Below are 15,461 nucleotides of genomic sequence, written 5' to 3'. Positions count from 1 at the left end.
GAGGCAGCCTCTGCCCCTCAATTCATAGCCGGGAGAGTTCTGCAAGGAGAGAGCATGCTAGAAAGGAATGTACTGCTCGGAATAACATTCCCACGGCAGCAGTTGCATGGGTGCCTGGCTAATGGGAACCAGTGAGACATCAACCCTGCCTTCCTGGGACTTGGTGACCCTTGGCAGTCCAGACTTGTGCACAGCAGCCACAGTCTGGATGGAAGAACCAGGCAAAGGCTTCAACAGGAAGATGCACGGTGCCCCAGAACTACCAGATGAAAGCACGTGACACTCGGGCAGATGAAAAAGGGATGTTACACCTGTGCTTGGAAGGAGGACAGTAGGTTGTCAGGACAAGAGGAGCCAGCGGTCCAGGGGCAGGAACTGCACGATCTGAAGTGTGGGGTCCCAGATGTACTCTGCACAGAGCCCAGGGCCAGCACAGCCATCCAGAGTGCTGGGAAACGAGGAAGGAGACCTGGGACCACAGGAAGCCCCCCAGGGCACCATGGATGGGTTGGGGCTTGGGCTCAGCTGTACTTCCCATCCAGGGTTGAGGACAGATGTGTGTGCGGTGTGACACACATCGACAGAATCGATAGTGTGTGCAACACTGGGTGGAAGAGGAGAGACAAGAGGGGTCCAAGCTGGTGGGGGGAGCCTAGGCTGACAGCACTGGCCCCAGGCCATGAGGCCTGAGCTCAACTGTAGCAGTGGGGACAGGAAGAGGAGCATTTACTGTGATCAGGCACATGGGAGGCAGGGACACAGCAGCCAGGGTGGCGGTCAGGAGCAGTCAGGTGGTTGCCCTGGGTGGGCTGAGCCCCCAGACAAGAGGAAGAGTTCAGGAAATAGTTTTGAAGGCAAAGCTGCCTTTCTCTGAGACATCTCAAGTCCCAGGGGCAGCAGGTAACACAGGGAGGATTTTCTTCAGCATCTGCAAAAAAACAGATAGACTGTTGCTCAGCACTGGGCCAACAGTCCCAGGGTGGCTTGGAGGGGAGACAGCCCGGGTTTTCAGCCCAGAGATGGGGGACTCTACCCAGAGGTCGTGCCTCTGTCTGCCTCCCTGGCCCCTGGGGTCCACTCTGAAGCTCAGATGCAGTCACTGAGGACGCTGGGTCACGGTCACTTTGACTCTCGCCGATTCTCACGGACTGGACGCCTATGGCAAGGACTCAAAAGGGCACAGTCTGGCCTCTGCCATGAAGCTGGACAGGCCCACTCTCCGTGGGTTTCCTGGGCCCACAGCTCCATCCTTGTCAGCCACGCCCTGCCTCTGGTGGCTCCACCCCACCCAGAGCCATGCCCAAACCCCACCCCAGCCCCAGCCTAGCCCCTTTCTGTCCCAGTCCCGCCCTGCCCCAGCCCTGAGTTGAGTCCTTCTCCAGAATCTCCACCTCAGCTCCGTCTTTCCCACACCCTTCCTCCCACATTGCTCCTCCCACCTCCTCCCCCTCTCTTCCACCAGGCCGCTCACTTCCTGGTCCTCCTCTGGGTCCTATTTCAGGCTGCTGGTCTCGAGGCTCCTCCCGGCCTGACCTTCCAGGTGCCTCAGAGCATGACGGATCTTAGTTTGTCTCCTAGCGGACAGGGCCGGTGAGGGAATGCACCTTTGTTCGTACTTGTGTGTCTATGTAACTGCGTGCCTACGTGAGAAAGGGCAGCCATACACACCGGAAATGACAGGTGTCAGTGTTTGTGGGCACGATGCGACTGAAGCCAGCCAGTGCTGTCAGCTGTCTCGGTCCTAGTGGTGGACCACTGTCCTGCCTGGTGGCCGCAGCCCAACCATCCCAAAGTGCCCACGACTTGCTCTGCCTGCAGGAAGGCGGGACCTGCCTCGTGCGTAGATGGTACCTCCAGGCAAGGGTTTCCAGGTTCTGGGACCAGGAGTGCCTGCCAGGAGGCCAAGCTGGACCTTCTGACCCCCTCCACAGTCACAGTACCCCCCCACCACTGCTTTCTTTCCACGTGTGCATCCCAGCAATGCCCTGGGACACATGGGAAGATGCCCCAGACCTGCCATCCAACCTCTTACCCCGCCCCTGGACTATGACCTAACGCTAGCCCCACCCTCCCGCTGGAAGTCGCCCCCCTCCCCTCTCTGACCCTGCAGGGCTCAGCTGCTTGTCCACAGTTCCCCTCCTGGTGGGGCCCAACCAGGAGTCCATGGAGGGCGGCCCACTGACTGTTGCGCTCCCGGATCCTTCCAGAGTGGCAGTGTGAGGGGAGGAGTCATTTTCTCTTGTTCTTTGTGGGGTCTCCTGGGCTGTAAATCACAATCACTGCTGGGGTATGTGTTTATGTGCTGCAGACTGAGACATCATGGGGTCCCTGTCCCAGCCCGGTGAGGACAGGCCAGCTGCTGTGATGAGCAGAACCCACCCTGAGGGAACCTGCACGTGTGTTTCTCATGAATTGGGCCCTCCTGGGACCCCATTGTCTGAGGCCCACGGTGAGGAGAAGATGGTGGTGGCTTGTTGTCCAAGATTGCTGTATTGTCACTGGTGACTTTCTCCCTGTTCCTCTGGTCCTCGTGCAGGGGAAGATGCCCAGTCAAGCAAGCAGAAGAGCGTTTTCTCCTCTGGCCACCAAGCAGGCACCTTCTGCTTCCGGCCGTAGGAGTGCTTGCAGCCACTTCTTGCTCAGGGATTCAACCCACACAGGTGATATTCAGAGGCTTTCAGGAGGAAGGGGTTGGGTTGGCTGAGATACTGAATGGCACAAACTGGGCAAGCATGGAATCCAGTCACATACCCTAGTAGAAGACATAGCAATGGCAAAGTCCCAAGGGCCAGCCTTGTAACCAAGCCAGACCCAATGAACAGTGTAACCCTTTGTCACCCAGCACATGGGCAAACGTTCAACCGAATGATGATGCTCGGGACCAGGCAGTGCATGAGGACATGACCCCCTTGCCTGTGGTTTGTGGAGTGGAAACAGGGGAAGCCTTTGTGGAAGGCCGTTTGCTGGCATGTGTCAGCACCTCGGGTGTGCGCCATGTGCACTGGGCCGCTTCCTGCATGGTTCTTCAGTGAGTGTGTGGTCACATGGAGTGGCTATATTGGCATAATGAGTTTTCCCTTCCCTTCCATCAGGAGGGAAGCATCAGTAAATTGTGGGACCCCCGACAATGGGAGGTGTAAACAGACACCGTGTAAGGGTGAAAACAGACACATGAATTTTGCAGACGTGGAGGAGTGTGCTCGAGGTGCCGGGAGTTGAGAAGCCATCCCCCACTCCCCCCTTACCCCTGTGGAGAGATGTCCCGACAGACCTGACCCTCTGGCTTCATTTGCCAGCAGTCACATCAGGATTGCACCGGGTGGCTCATACTAGGAACCGTGTTGGTTCAGGAGGCTCGGCAGCCGAGGTCGAGATGTCAGCTGATGTTGGCTCTCATGAGGGCTGTGGAGTCTGTCCTATCTCTCCCCCCTCACTTCCAGGGCATTGCTGGCATTGGTGGGTGTGTCTGGGCTTGGAGAGCTCCGCCTTCCTCTTCATCCCAGTTTCTCCATGTCCCTGTCTGTCTCTAAGTATGTCCTTTGTATTGGGACAGCCATCCTGTTAGAGGAGGGTCCATCCTAATGAGCTCACTTGACCCCCATCAGCTCTGTGAAGACCTCTCCTTTGTCTGTAAGGTCACACTGAGGTGCGATGTGAGTCCTCACACCCTGCAAAGGGTCTGAGGTAGGAACACACTGGAATGTTCCAAGGATGGAAGGATGGCCTTCATGGCTACCGGAGGTGAATCCAGGGGCGAGGAGAGCAGGCAAGTAGGGTAGGAGCCAGATCATGTGGGACCTTGTGGGCCTGTGAGAACTGTGGCTCTGCTGTGCCAAATGAAGGAAAGGCCCAAAAGGCCCTGGGTTGGGTGCCCCTGGGACCTTGTTCCTGTCCTCATAGCCATGTGGAAATGGGGGCCCCTTGCGAGATGCTGAGACCCTGCTGAGGTTCAGGCTCATGGCTCTGCTCCTCTGCCTCCAGCTCCCTCCAGTGAACGGGGACCCCCATCCAGGTACACGGAAAGAAGTGCGAATGGAGATGTGTGTGTTCAGGTCCCCTGCAGTCTATGCCTCAGTGCCACCTCAGCCATTGAATGAGGTGATGGTAACCTAGTGTATTATTTGAGGTCTGAATTCTGTGATACCTGAATGGTGCCGTCCCAGGCCCTGGTAATGACATGGAGTGCACCCATCCCATTAGTTCCTGTTCTCCTTGGTTTTTTCTCGAGGCACTGGGCAGGGGCCGGGGCATCTGCTGACAGTGGAGGCAGTGGTATGGGAAGGGCTAGGAGGAAGGTGGCTCCCAAAGGCATGGGGAAGACACCTGGCAGGGCCATCTGAGGTCCAGGGTGCCCCAGGGCCGAGTCCAGATTGGTTAGCATGGATATGACCTTAGCATCCCTGTGCTAAGATGGGGGATCCGGAGAGCATGGGCAGTGATGGGGTTGTGGAGCTGAAGGGTGGGGTGGTGGCAGGGAGTGGGGGAAGCCAAGCCCAGGACAATGCCTGTCTGTGCTGGGAGAGGACCAGAGCCCTCTGGGCTGTGAAACTAGGGGGCTTGCCCTCCCTCTTCAGTGCTGGCAGGGTTTCAGGGCTCTCTGTCTTGGAACTCACCTTGTGCCTCTCTCCCACTGTCCCACCCTCCTTGCTGACCTCCCCACAGACTGCATGTAATGGATGGGTCCTCTGGATCACCACCCCCCTATCAGTGGACTGTGTGGAGACGAATGGAATGAGCCAGCTCTCTCTGACCCCTGCGTTCTGTGTCAGCAGATTTGGAGGATGCTCGGGCTCGTGGGGCTGAGGTCCAGCCCAGGGCTGTGAGCTTGCAGGCCACTGAATCACACTCCTGACCTTTGTGGTTTTGTGTTTCCGCAGCCACATGAGGCCCTGGCAGCCCTAGGAGCCCTGGGAGATGAAGTTCGGCTATCTGTTCTTCCGACAGCCTTATGCAGGATTCGTTTTAAAGGGTGTCAAGAACCTGGAGATGCCATGGTGGCCCGTGCTACATGGTCACCCGCACTGTACCCTGGCCATCCACATGGTGTACCAGGACTGGAAAGACTCGGCCTAGTGGGAGCTGCTGGAGCAGAGGCTCAGAATGAGCCCTACCCAGATCCAGGCCTTGCTGGGGAAAAGTTCGGCCATGGAGTGATCGTGGGTAAGTGACACCCTGCCCCATGCTGCCCACATGGGCCCTGGCACTGCCCTGGATCTCAGCTGGGTAGTACTTGTTTGTTTTCTGTTGAACTAGTTGGCGGGGTTGGGCGTGGGGGCTGAGGTTTCTTCAGAGGGACAGCAAGGGTCCATGGGCTGGGAACTGGTGGCACAAGGTGCCTGATCACCTTTCTGGGCCTCAGTCCCCGTTTGTGCTTGAGGCAGAGGCGCATTCAGGACTGCACATGGCACTTGTCTGTGTGTATGTGTGTGTCCCCACATGTGTGTCTGTGTGCCTGGCAGAGACCATGAGAAGCAGCAAAGCACCCAGCCTGGGTTCCATCCCCACATCGCCTGAAGCTGGGCCTGAGCAAGTCCCCTGACTCCCCAGGGGTGAGGCCCCACAGCAACACCTGTCTGCTGGTAAATCCCTTGGGGACCAGATGTCTGCTGTTCCCCGCTGGGGCCCTCATGCTCTGTCCCTGCCGCCTGCAGTGGGAAGACTGAAAGCTGCCCATGTCCTGGTGGGTTCCTGGAGCACCAGGCCTCTCCCTTTCATTTCACTCCCTCCCTCGCTTGGCCTCGCCCCGAGTACCCTTTGCCGTGATGAGCCCGCAGCCAGAGGACCCAGTTCACCTCAGGTTCCCTCCATGATACAGTCTTAGTCTCAAGAAGGTGCTACTTTGAATGACCTGGTTCTCATTCTGTGTCCTGTCTTTGCACGCAGGTCTTGTGGTCATTGGGGGCACTTTGCTGTGCCTAGAAAACCTAGGTCCCAACCAGGTGCAGGAGCTGGAGAATCAAGCCCTGCTACCCAACCTGCGACAGAAGTACATGACTGCGCTGGCCAACTCCCGCTGGCTGCTGCAGCCCGTCCCTGGGAGAAGCAGGAAGGACATCTTCCAGGTGGACATCGCCCAGCACCTGATCCCCTTTGGGCAGGAGGCCTGTCCAGACTGGGCTTTCGAGAGGAAAGTGACCAAGAGACCAGCACATGGTAATACCATGCAGTCAGCACCACACTCTGGACTTGCCCATCTGGTTGTGTCTGAATTGGCCCTGCACTGCAGTGCCCAGTTGGTGCGGGGCTAGGGGCAGGGACTCCCCTTGCGTGATGCTGCTCTGGACTCAGCGAGAAACTCCAGGGCTCTGAGCTCTACGAATTGATGGTGTTGCCATTCATTTTGGGCCTGCTGAGTCTGGGTGGTTGAGAGAAATGTGTTGTTAGGAAACTGGTTAGTGTTTTTCCCTCTCTGTTCTGGTCCAAATTCTTAATGTTGGAACAGTGTCCAGGGGGTGATGGGGGAAGGCCGGGGGCGGGGCTGAGCATAAGCAGGCAGAGAGGCCTGCAGGCCAGAAACAGGCCGTGGTTTGTCCTTGCATGTGACATTTGTCCTACTGTAAAGTGTTCCTTGGCTCTCAAATTATGTGTGTTGGACGCAGTGCCTGGCCGCCTCACATCCAAAGATAGGCTTCTAAATACAGCCGTGAGGGCAGAGTGACAAGGGCTGGTGTTCACCTTATGGAAACCTTGTACTTGTCTTTGGCTTTGGGGTAATATGTCTACAAGGCACTTAGTGGCTGGGGTGACCCTGCTTTCCAGTGAGCCCTCTTGAGGAGGCCCCTGGATAGGGAGCTGGGATGCTCAGCTGCTGATCAGAAACTTGTGGCATCACTGGGGGATCCTTGAGGAGCCTCTTCTGCTGCAGGGTGTATGACTCATGGAAGGTGACGCACCCGAGGTCAGGAGCCCAGCTGAGCCATCTGCTGAGCAGCAGGCAAGGCCCAGGGACTAGTCCATCCTGGGTTTCCCTCAGCACTCAGCTCATGGGTCAGACCCTTGGATGAGCCTGTGAAATGCTGCTGTTTCAGATGAAAATGGACCATGGGGACAAGACTGAAGATTTCCTGGGGCATGGGCTTCCAGCCTCTTCGAGCTCACCCTGTTCCATGTGTGAATACAATGGACAGATAGAAAGAACACAGACTCGTAGTTCTCGTTTGATTGTTTATTTACTCCAAAGGAGTTTTGCTTGACTTTATTAGAACCAGAAATCTATTTTTAATTATAAGAGAGTGCTTTTGAGTGTCCCTAGAGATCTGGCAGCTCAGGGATTGGGCTTGTTCTTGAGCTGCTCACAGAGGACACACTTATAATCTGAGGATTCTCCCTGCTCATCCTCCGCTTCAGGGGCCTCATCTGGTTCCATGACTAAAAGGCCCGCCATCAGGATGGAGTAACAGGTGTTGTACAAAGTCATCACTGATTCGTGTTCTGGGTACACTGGGGGGCTCTCGGGCAGTTTCCCTGGGCTGTCCCTTTCAGCAGTAGCCGAGGGCACAGATACGGCATTGCTGGATGTGCCCTCTCCAGCCGCCCTGCTGGGGCCACCCTGCTCACTGGGGAGATGGTTTCCCCCAGCCCACTTGGCTACACTGCCCACAGACCAAAGGTCAGAAAACACAAATGAGCACTGGCTGGGGGTTCTGCGAGCAGTTGGCATCCCCTTCTGGACTTTGTTGCCAGCCTTTTGGGTGAACTCGTTGTGGTGGAATTGAGGAGAGTGTCTGGTTGCCACCACTCGCTTCTTTCTCTTTGGAGTTGTTGTTGTGCCAGTGGCAGGCTGAGAAGTTGTTCTGGGGTTGCCTCTCCTCTGGATGTTCTGCAGAAGCAGAGGCTTGTCTCTCTGAAAATTGGAGTTTCGATAGATCTGAAAGGAAATGAATCACTTTAGGCATGAGAGGGGAGAAGAGCCCTTCCTCACCACCCTCCTCCCCACAACAGTCCGGGCCATGCCTAAGTATGAAGACAAGATCTCTTCATTCCTGGCAGCTTATGAGGCCCTAGCATGTCACTTCCTAGGGCTCGCCCAGGGCCGTCTTCACTTGAGGTGTTACTGGCCCTCCCTGACATCAAGTGGCCCCTCAGTGTCTGGAGTCACCCCCATGGATCCTGTCTAAGAGGGGTGGTGGAACACAACAGATCCTGCTTTCTCGTCTTTCCTTAACCACCCTCTCATGAGAACAACATTCCCCTGGGAAATGAAACCCGTCCAGCACTCAGCTCATCTAGTCTAGTCTCCCCAAAAGGGCTTTCTACGTTACCAGGAGCTTCTTCCCTGCAGAGTGACTCGAAGGGCGGACTTTCCTGAACCCGTACAGGTTCAGTTCACGGATGAAGCTCTTGATGCTGTCTGTCTCAAAGATCTGGTCCATGCCTCTGCGCTGGAGTACCTCTATCTGGAAGAGATCTGCCTCGATGACCACTGTATCTCCCTCATCGTTCCAGTGCACAGAGGTGAAAGCTACATCCTCCACAATCCTCCAGAGCTTCCTGGGGAAGGACAGCCCAAGGATGTCATTGTTCTCTTCCTCTTTGGCCATTTCTTGGTTTGGGCCCTGTGGGCATGGATTGTCATTTAGGCCTGGATCTGGGCTCTTGGGCTGGTCACCCTTCTTCTCCAAAGCCTCCCCTGAATCCAGGGTTGGATCTGGGGAGGAATCACGGGTGTCCCCTGCTGCAGGCTCCCCGTCAGTTGATAGGATCAACAGGGCTGCCCGTGACTCATGGGAACTCTGACTAGCCATGGAGCCAGTCTAGCTAAGGAGCATTATCTATCCAAGCAGCGAGTGCTCAGGGAAAAAGGGCCTCAGACCATGGTCGGGGTGCCCCATAAATACTCTCTGGAGATTCTAGAATCTGGGTCAGGGGACAGGCAGCCAATTAAGTGGTCAGCTTCCTTAAATGTTTCATGATGTCACAGAGGTTATGTGGAGAGGCAGCCCTGGACCTGTGTGAGGGAGGGGGTCCGGGAATGGAGATAGGATCCCCAGCTTGGCTGTTGTCTGACAGTACAAAAAAGTATTTTTCAGGTTGCCTACAAGGGCTCCCTTCTGCTGCCAGGCACATTGTTTCAGGGGCCAGGCCCTGGCTGGGTTGACAAATGTGTCCCTAACTTCACTCCCCTCACTAACAACATACAGGCCTGTGGCTGGCTTCTGCTGAAGGGCCAGGCCCTAGCGAGTCCTAGGTCTGCTACCACCAAGAGAGATCCCAGGAGTCAGATGGGCCCCTGGTGACTGTCCCTCCCAGAAGATGGGGTCCGTAGCAAGCTGATTTGCCTTACCTGAGTTGGTGGCTCCCCCATCCTTCCCCCTCTTCTAGCTTTGTTGTCTTCTGGCTGGTGCTGCTGGTTGGTTGGTCCTGCTCAGTTGGCCCCAAAGTCAGAGTCCTGTTGTCTTGCCCCCACCGCCCCCCGGGTCGAGCTCTCCCCATAGTAGGGCTGTGCTCGAGCACAGTGGAGCGACCTCATATTCCACATGACTGTTCCCAAGCACCTGAGACACAGATTCCCCAGGATGTCGTGTTTGAGGGCAAAGCTAGGTGCTCCGCTGAGCTCACAGCCTCCCGAGCTCTGCCCACACACAGGTATCATCCCACTGCAGATGATAGACTGTTGTCTTCAGTTTCCAATTTTTCCCATAAACACCACTTTGGTGGCCCTAGAGTATTCACTTTGGGAACACATGTGCTTTTCCCATCCCCTTCCCAGAGCCTCAGATTCAGCCACCCTGCAGGCTGTTTCAAAAGCCCTGTTTCCTGTCCTCAGTGGGGTGGTTGGGCTTCTGCTACCCCTGGTCCTGGCAATCCATGTCCAATTTGGGTCACTTTGGGCACCTTCCCTTTGAAGGACTTGGTCGGGGGCTCAAGGTACAGCCAGTTCTGTTGAAAACAGCCACTTCACTGGTCCTCTCCAAGGCCAGCTCTGATCTTCCCCACCCCTGCCCCTGTCCCCACCACCACTGTGGACCTGTTCTCTGTTACCCAGATGGCAGGCCCATCGAATGATTTTATGGGTTAGGTGCTTTTCAAGGGCCCTCCTTTACACACTCACTCCAAGGAACATGTCTAAGTTGTTGAGCTAGATGTGACCAAAGGAAGTCCTCGTCAACCTGTATTTGAAAAAGTATGAGAATCCGGGTGTGGGACTGGATGAAACCTGAGTGAGTCACCGGTCTTTACCACCTGTGGGCACCGGTCTTTACTGCATGTGGGCAGTAGAGCAGTGGGTTTGGAGATGCGTGTTCTCTGGTATTTGTGGGCCACTGTTCTTGAAAATCACTGTGTAGGAAACAGACTGGTACCTTGGAAAAGCCCATGTTTGAGGACCCTAGGGCATTGTCTCCCAGTTCTGCCAATAGCAGGGTCATTTTCCCTGTGTGAGGACCACAGCCTGGTATCTGAAAGGGGAGAGCTAAGAGGGTGTGGAAGAAGCTCTCCTAGAGGCCTTTCTGCCTAATGACTGGCGGCATGGATGAGATTCAGGCTTCGACTTGGGCTTCTTCATGGCCTTTCTGCTTAAAAGCAGGTTGACAAAGCTTTGCTTCCAGCCAGTTCATCTGACTGGGACATGACTCTGGAGGCTATAAACATTGGTGGGGGCCCCTGGTGGCTCCTCTGAAGGCGACAGAAGGTCCTGGTATCTGTGGGCAGCCTGGCTAGCTGGTCTTTCTTGCTCCCTCCCACGCTTTGGGCCCCTCCTCACCCCCTGGGTCCTGAGGGAGCTGCCTTTTCTGGTCCCCCTCCTCCAGGAAGCACCCAGGCTCTGGCAGTGTGTTTGTGTGTCTCCAAGGGGGTCTTTGTCAGCCGTGGCTCGGGACACTTGTGTTGTGCACACACAAGCTCTCCTGACGTCCAAGGCCTGCCTTTCTCTGCCTCACTCTCCTGCCACTGTGCTTAGTGTCCACCCCCTGGTTTCCCCAGCCCAAAGGCCCTCCAACTGCTCCCCTCCCTCACTGCAGCTTGGGAGACCTGGAGCCTCAGGGATCCACCTGTGTTCCCTTCCCTCCCATATCGGAGGAGCCTCCTGTAGGGTCTTATCCCAGTGGGAACTGGGACCATACAGTCAGGCTTTCCCTCCCTCCTGCTCGGTGATGAGCTGGTCAGCCTGGCAGGTTCAGTGGGGCAGGAGGCCCCATGGCAGCAGCAGGGACAGGGCGCCACCCTCAGGCTGGAGGCGCTGGGACTGGACAGAGATGCCGGCCCTGAGCAGAGTCAGTTCTCAGCAAGGCACAGAGCAGCCCCACAGGGCTTCTGATTCTCCTTGTCCCCTTCCTTCCACAGGCCTGATTTTTGTCACCTCAGAGGCATCGTGTAGCACTGAGAAGAGGAAGGTATGAGAAGTCGCAAGGTCAGGTCGTGGCCTGGGGTGGGCGGGAAAGGTGGGGGCTCCAGAGGAATAGAGAACAGGGCTCTGAGCCCATCGCGGCCCTCACTAGCATGTGATCCTGGGAAGATGGCCAAGCCCCGTGGCCTCAGTTCTTCATCTGGGAGGCGAGTGGGTGTGAGGAGCCCCATGTGTTGGGTTTCAGGATGGACATAAGGGATGAGACAGAGCTCGCAGGGCCTGGCAACAGTTGACCCTGTGATAACAGGGCAGGAATCTTTCACACTGTTGCCCCCAGAAAATCCTCCACTGTTCACTGGATGGGGTTGGCTACTTTGTGGTCCAGGGAAGGTTAGAGAATATGCACCTCAATAGAATGTGGAATTCCTAATTAGCCAAACAGGATGTTTCATAAATAAAACTGAGAAACTTTTCTACTTAGACTGTAGTGGACCATAGTGTTAGTCGCTCAGTCATATCTGATTCTACAACTCCATTGATTATAGATTGCCAGGATCCTCTGTCCATGGAATTCTCCAGACAAGAATAGTGGAGTGAGTTGCCATGCCCTTCTCCAGGGGGATCTTCCTGACCCAGGGATGGAACCCAGGACTCCCACAATGCAAACAGATTCTTCATTGTATGGGCTACCCAGAAAGGCCCATTTCCAGTTAGAGGACCTGTAAAATTTGGGTGTGGAGGAGTGTTCCAGCAGGACCCAAGCAGCTCCAGGAAACAGAAGCAGGAACCACTCTTTGCATGTGTCCCAGGTGGTCTTGCATCCAAACACTTACCTTCTGTCATTGCAGCACCAATAAATGTTGAGTCTTTGATTACAATGCCCAATTACAATGAAGATAATTGAAAGCTAGTTAACACCTTGAGTTCTGGGCCCCCAGGACCAGGAAAGAGAGGGTCAGTCCATGGATTTCTGGGCATCACTTCAAGGGAGTGAGATGGGAGTTCTTCAGGATTCCTAGCAGATAATGGGTAGAAAACACCTCTGCCATCCTTGTGGTCAGCAGCAAAGTGACAAGAGCTAGGACCCCTTCCATGCTGCCCCAAAAAGAGATCTCTCTGGGCTTTATTCAAGAGCCAAAAGGACACCTTACAGCAATGTCCCATTTCCCCTCCCTCCCATGAGGCACCTCATGTGACTGTGGCTCCTAGACCATCGCTCTAGGTATGGGAGTGTCCTGCTTCTCCCAGTGTCCCCATTGCTAACACAGGGCCTTTCATGGAGCAGAGGCTCCATAAAGGTCTTTTCAATAAATGTGCCAGTGAGGAGGGGGCTGCTTGACTCAGATGAATTGCTACTTCTTTTGATAACCCAGGAAAATCCACATAAACTGAGATCCCTTAGCTGTACCAAATGAACACACCCAAGGTATAAGAAGCAAGAATTCACTACTATCACTTTTTATTTTCTAATTTTTCCACAAACTATATCACTGCTAAATAAATTCACATTTCCAAAATCATTCTAATTCTAATTCCATGTTATCTTGTGCAGGACCACAGAATAAAATGGAAGTGTTCCTACTCTCTCTTACAGAACAGGAAAACTCTTCATCTTGAACTGGTTAAGTACAAATACAGTGTGATGATCAACGTCATTGACATAGTTAGATACTGGAATGCATTGTCTTCTATAAAAAGGAATAACATTTGAAAAATTCCTAAAGAAAACAGAGATGAGCCTCCATGTGATTGTAGAGAACAGGAACACAAAGATGCCACACACCGGGTTCCCCCAACGGGCCCGGACCTTCACTGCTGAGAAGGCTGACTGTTTCCTCTTCAATAACAAAGGGAAGAATCAGCCTCCTTTCCTGCCCCCTAGGACAAGCTGTTGGACATGGGCCTGGAAGGAGCCTGGCTGCTGCTCTGGCTCAGAGTCCTCTTTCCTCCTCCCTCACAGCCTTTGCAGAGGGGTTGGAAGGAGCTGGGACCCCTTCAACCAACTCTGTCCAGATATTCCGGGTCTTTAAACTTGCTGGTCTCCACATAGCCCTGGGGAGCCCACAGGAACTCATAGCAAGCAGGGTCATCATCAGGCACCTGCCGGTACACCAGGTACCCCTCCCGCACCCACACTTGGGTGAGCAGCTCCCTGGGCTCCCCATAGATGAAGTGTTCTTACCGAGACACACCCCCATCCTGCTGAGTGCTCCCCAGATCTCCTCCTCAGGGGCGTGGTCGTCCTCCACAGCAATCAGGCACAGGATCACCACCAGGTGGCCGGCCTTGGGCAACCTCTGCCCATCGCTCAGCATCTCACTGAGGGTGAGGCCCAGGGAGGGGACCAGGATATAGGTGTGCTCACTGGGGTCCACCTCCTTCACCTCCAAGCCAAAGACCAGCTGCAAATACTCTGAGGCTTGACCGAAGACCACCAGGAAATGGTCCTGGTAATCTTTGAGCACACTGTTCAGCACTTCTGCCTTTGTGATCGGCTCCTTGGCAAGACACATGCTGAACAGGAATTGCACCAGCTCATTCTTCTTCACCCGCAGGGCATCTCAGAGCCAGGATCTGGCATCTTCCTGGTCACGTGAGGTGCTTAGCACTTCATCTTGCCTGCTGAGGCCATGCTCTTCATATTGGCTCCCCGGACTAGCAGCCATGGCACTGGGAGAGGGCCAGACACCCAGAGGGCTCTGGGGGAGACTGGGTGTTGCAGCAGCAGCCACTTCCTCCAGGGTACCCCGGACCAGGAGAAGGAGAAGGTAGCTGCATCTCCTTCCTCTACTTGCTCCTCCTCCCTCCACCTGCTGCTGCTGATGGTCCTCCTCCTCCTTCTCCACCTCCTGCTCCTCTTCATCCTCCTCCTCCTCCACCTCCTCCTCCACCTCCTTCTCCTCACCCCAAATGAACTGTGCCTCCCTCAGGCCCTCTTCCTTTCTTGGATCCTGAAAGACTCTCTCAGGCTGGCAGAGCTCATGCATCCCCTTGCATGATGACCAGGGTTGAGGTGCAGACAGGAGTGAGGCAGGGGGACAGATGGGGATCCTGGGCCTGCAAGAGAGGGTGGTTGTGAGCGTCCTCGGCTGAGAAACCCACCCTGGGCGGTCTGACTCAGACCACTTACAAGTCTCCCCTTGAGGGGTGCTCTCAGGCCTCATAGAGGAGCTCCTCCTAAGCGGCCTAACCCCTGGCTACTTGAAGGAGGACGTGAGGTGGCTCACCAGTGTGCAGGCAGCACAGCTTGAGGTTGTGGGGCTGACATGGTGGGGAGGATTAGGGCCTTTTGGGGTCCTCACTGTTCTGGGATGTGGAGTCCCTGGTGCACACTCAGGGTAGCCAACTCACCTTGACTCTTGGCACTGCCTGGACCTCCTCAGCTCTCTGACCTATGGACTCGGGCCTCAGACATCTGCCTTCACCTCCTGGTTCCTGGAGCCCCTGTGAGAGAAATGGAGGGACACCTCGGGAGTAGACTGTGGCACAGACTTGGGCCTTCTGTGCTGGTAGGAGGGGTGGACACTGTGAGGCCCCCACAGGCCACCACCCACAGGGTGGGTGGTCCTCTTGGGGCTTTCTTGTAGTGCCCCCTTTCCCCTGGCACGGCCTGGACCCTCCCCTATGGGGACTTTCAGGGTAACTCAGAACAAAACCTGAGTCTTTATAGAAAGCACTGAGGGGCACCAATGTGGCCACACCTGCCCAGGGCCTCCCACAGGTCATAGGCTGGGGAAATGCTTGGTCATCACCTTCTCCTCACATCTGGCCTGGCCTCCTAACACTCCCCTCAGAGGTGGGGGTCTGCTCAGTCCTGCCTTGGGGTCCCGGGAGTCCAACCTTTGTGGCTCTGATGCCTCCACCCTCCGCCCTAACACCTCACCTCCCGAGGCTCCTAAGCCAGAACTGATAAACTGCTCACCCCACTCTGGGGCCTCCAAGACCCACCACAAGGGCCAGGATGCCTCCCTGCCTTGGGGTCTAACAGCCTCAGTCCTTCCTCACATGGAGCCTGGACTCCAGGCAGGACGCAGGATTCTCCCATTCACCATTTTGAGGCCCTACCACTCTCACGAGGTCCCCAGTGTCTCAGACCTGGATGTCAGGAAATGCTGCACGAGGTCGTCCTGCCCGGGGAATACCAGGGTCCCCTGTGTTCTGGGGTCTGGCTCCCACA

At 55.6% G+C, this 15,461-nt stretch overlaps 1 protein-coding gene and 2 pseudogenes across 1 annotated transcript; 1 reads left to right on the top strand and 2 right to left on the bottom strand.

Annotated features, from left to right (window-relative positions):
* The first annotated feature begins 4,625 nt into the window (after positions 1–4,625).
* On the top strand, positions 4,626–6,248 carry LOC112582070 (annotated as a pseudogene).
* A 920-nt stretch (positions 6,249–7,168) lies between these two features.
* On the bottom strand, positions 7,169–8,744 carry LOC112582205 (heat shock transcription factor, X-linked member 3). The gene is made up of 2 exons (XM_025276566.3): positions 8,262–8,744; positions 7,169–7,867 (listed from the first exon to the last, which is right to left on the bottom strand). The coding sequence occupies exons 1-2, from the start codon at positions 8,742–8,744 to the stop codon at positions 7,265–7,267; spliced, it is 1,086 nt and encodes a 361-aa protein (XP_025132351.3). The 3' UTR covers positions 7,169–7,264.
* Positions 8,745–13,162: 4,418 nt separating this feature from the next.
* Positions 13,163–13,998, bottom strand: LOC123465370 (annotated as a pseudogene).
* Positions 13,999–15,461: the final 1,463 nt, after the last annotated feature.

This window comes from Bubalus bubalis, chromosome X, assembly GCF_019923935.1.
Source record: "Bubalus bubalis isolate 160015118507 breed Murrah chromosome X, NDDB_SH_1, whole genome shotgun sequence".
NCBI classification, from domain to species: domain Eukaryota; kingdom Metazoa; phylum Chordata; class Mammalia; order Artiodactyla; family Bovidae; genus Bubalus; species Bubalus bubalis.
The sequence above is the reverse complement of the archived record's forward strand: the minus strand, read 5'-3'. Positions and strand labels throughout refer to the sequence as shown.

Excerpts from the sequence above, each read along its gene's own strand:
- LOC112582205 (XM_025276566.3), bottom strand. The coding sequence starts at position 8,744 with ATGGCTAGTCAGAGTTCCCATGAGTCACGGGCAGCCCTGTTGATCCTA. Across the intron at positions 7,868-8,261 it reads CTGCAGGGAAGAAGCTCCTG|ATCTATCGAAACTCCAATTT; the intron begins GTAACGTAGAAA and ends ATTTCCTTTCAG.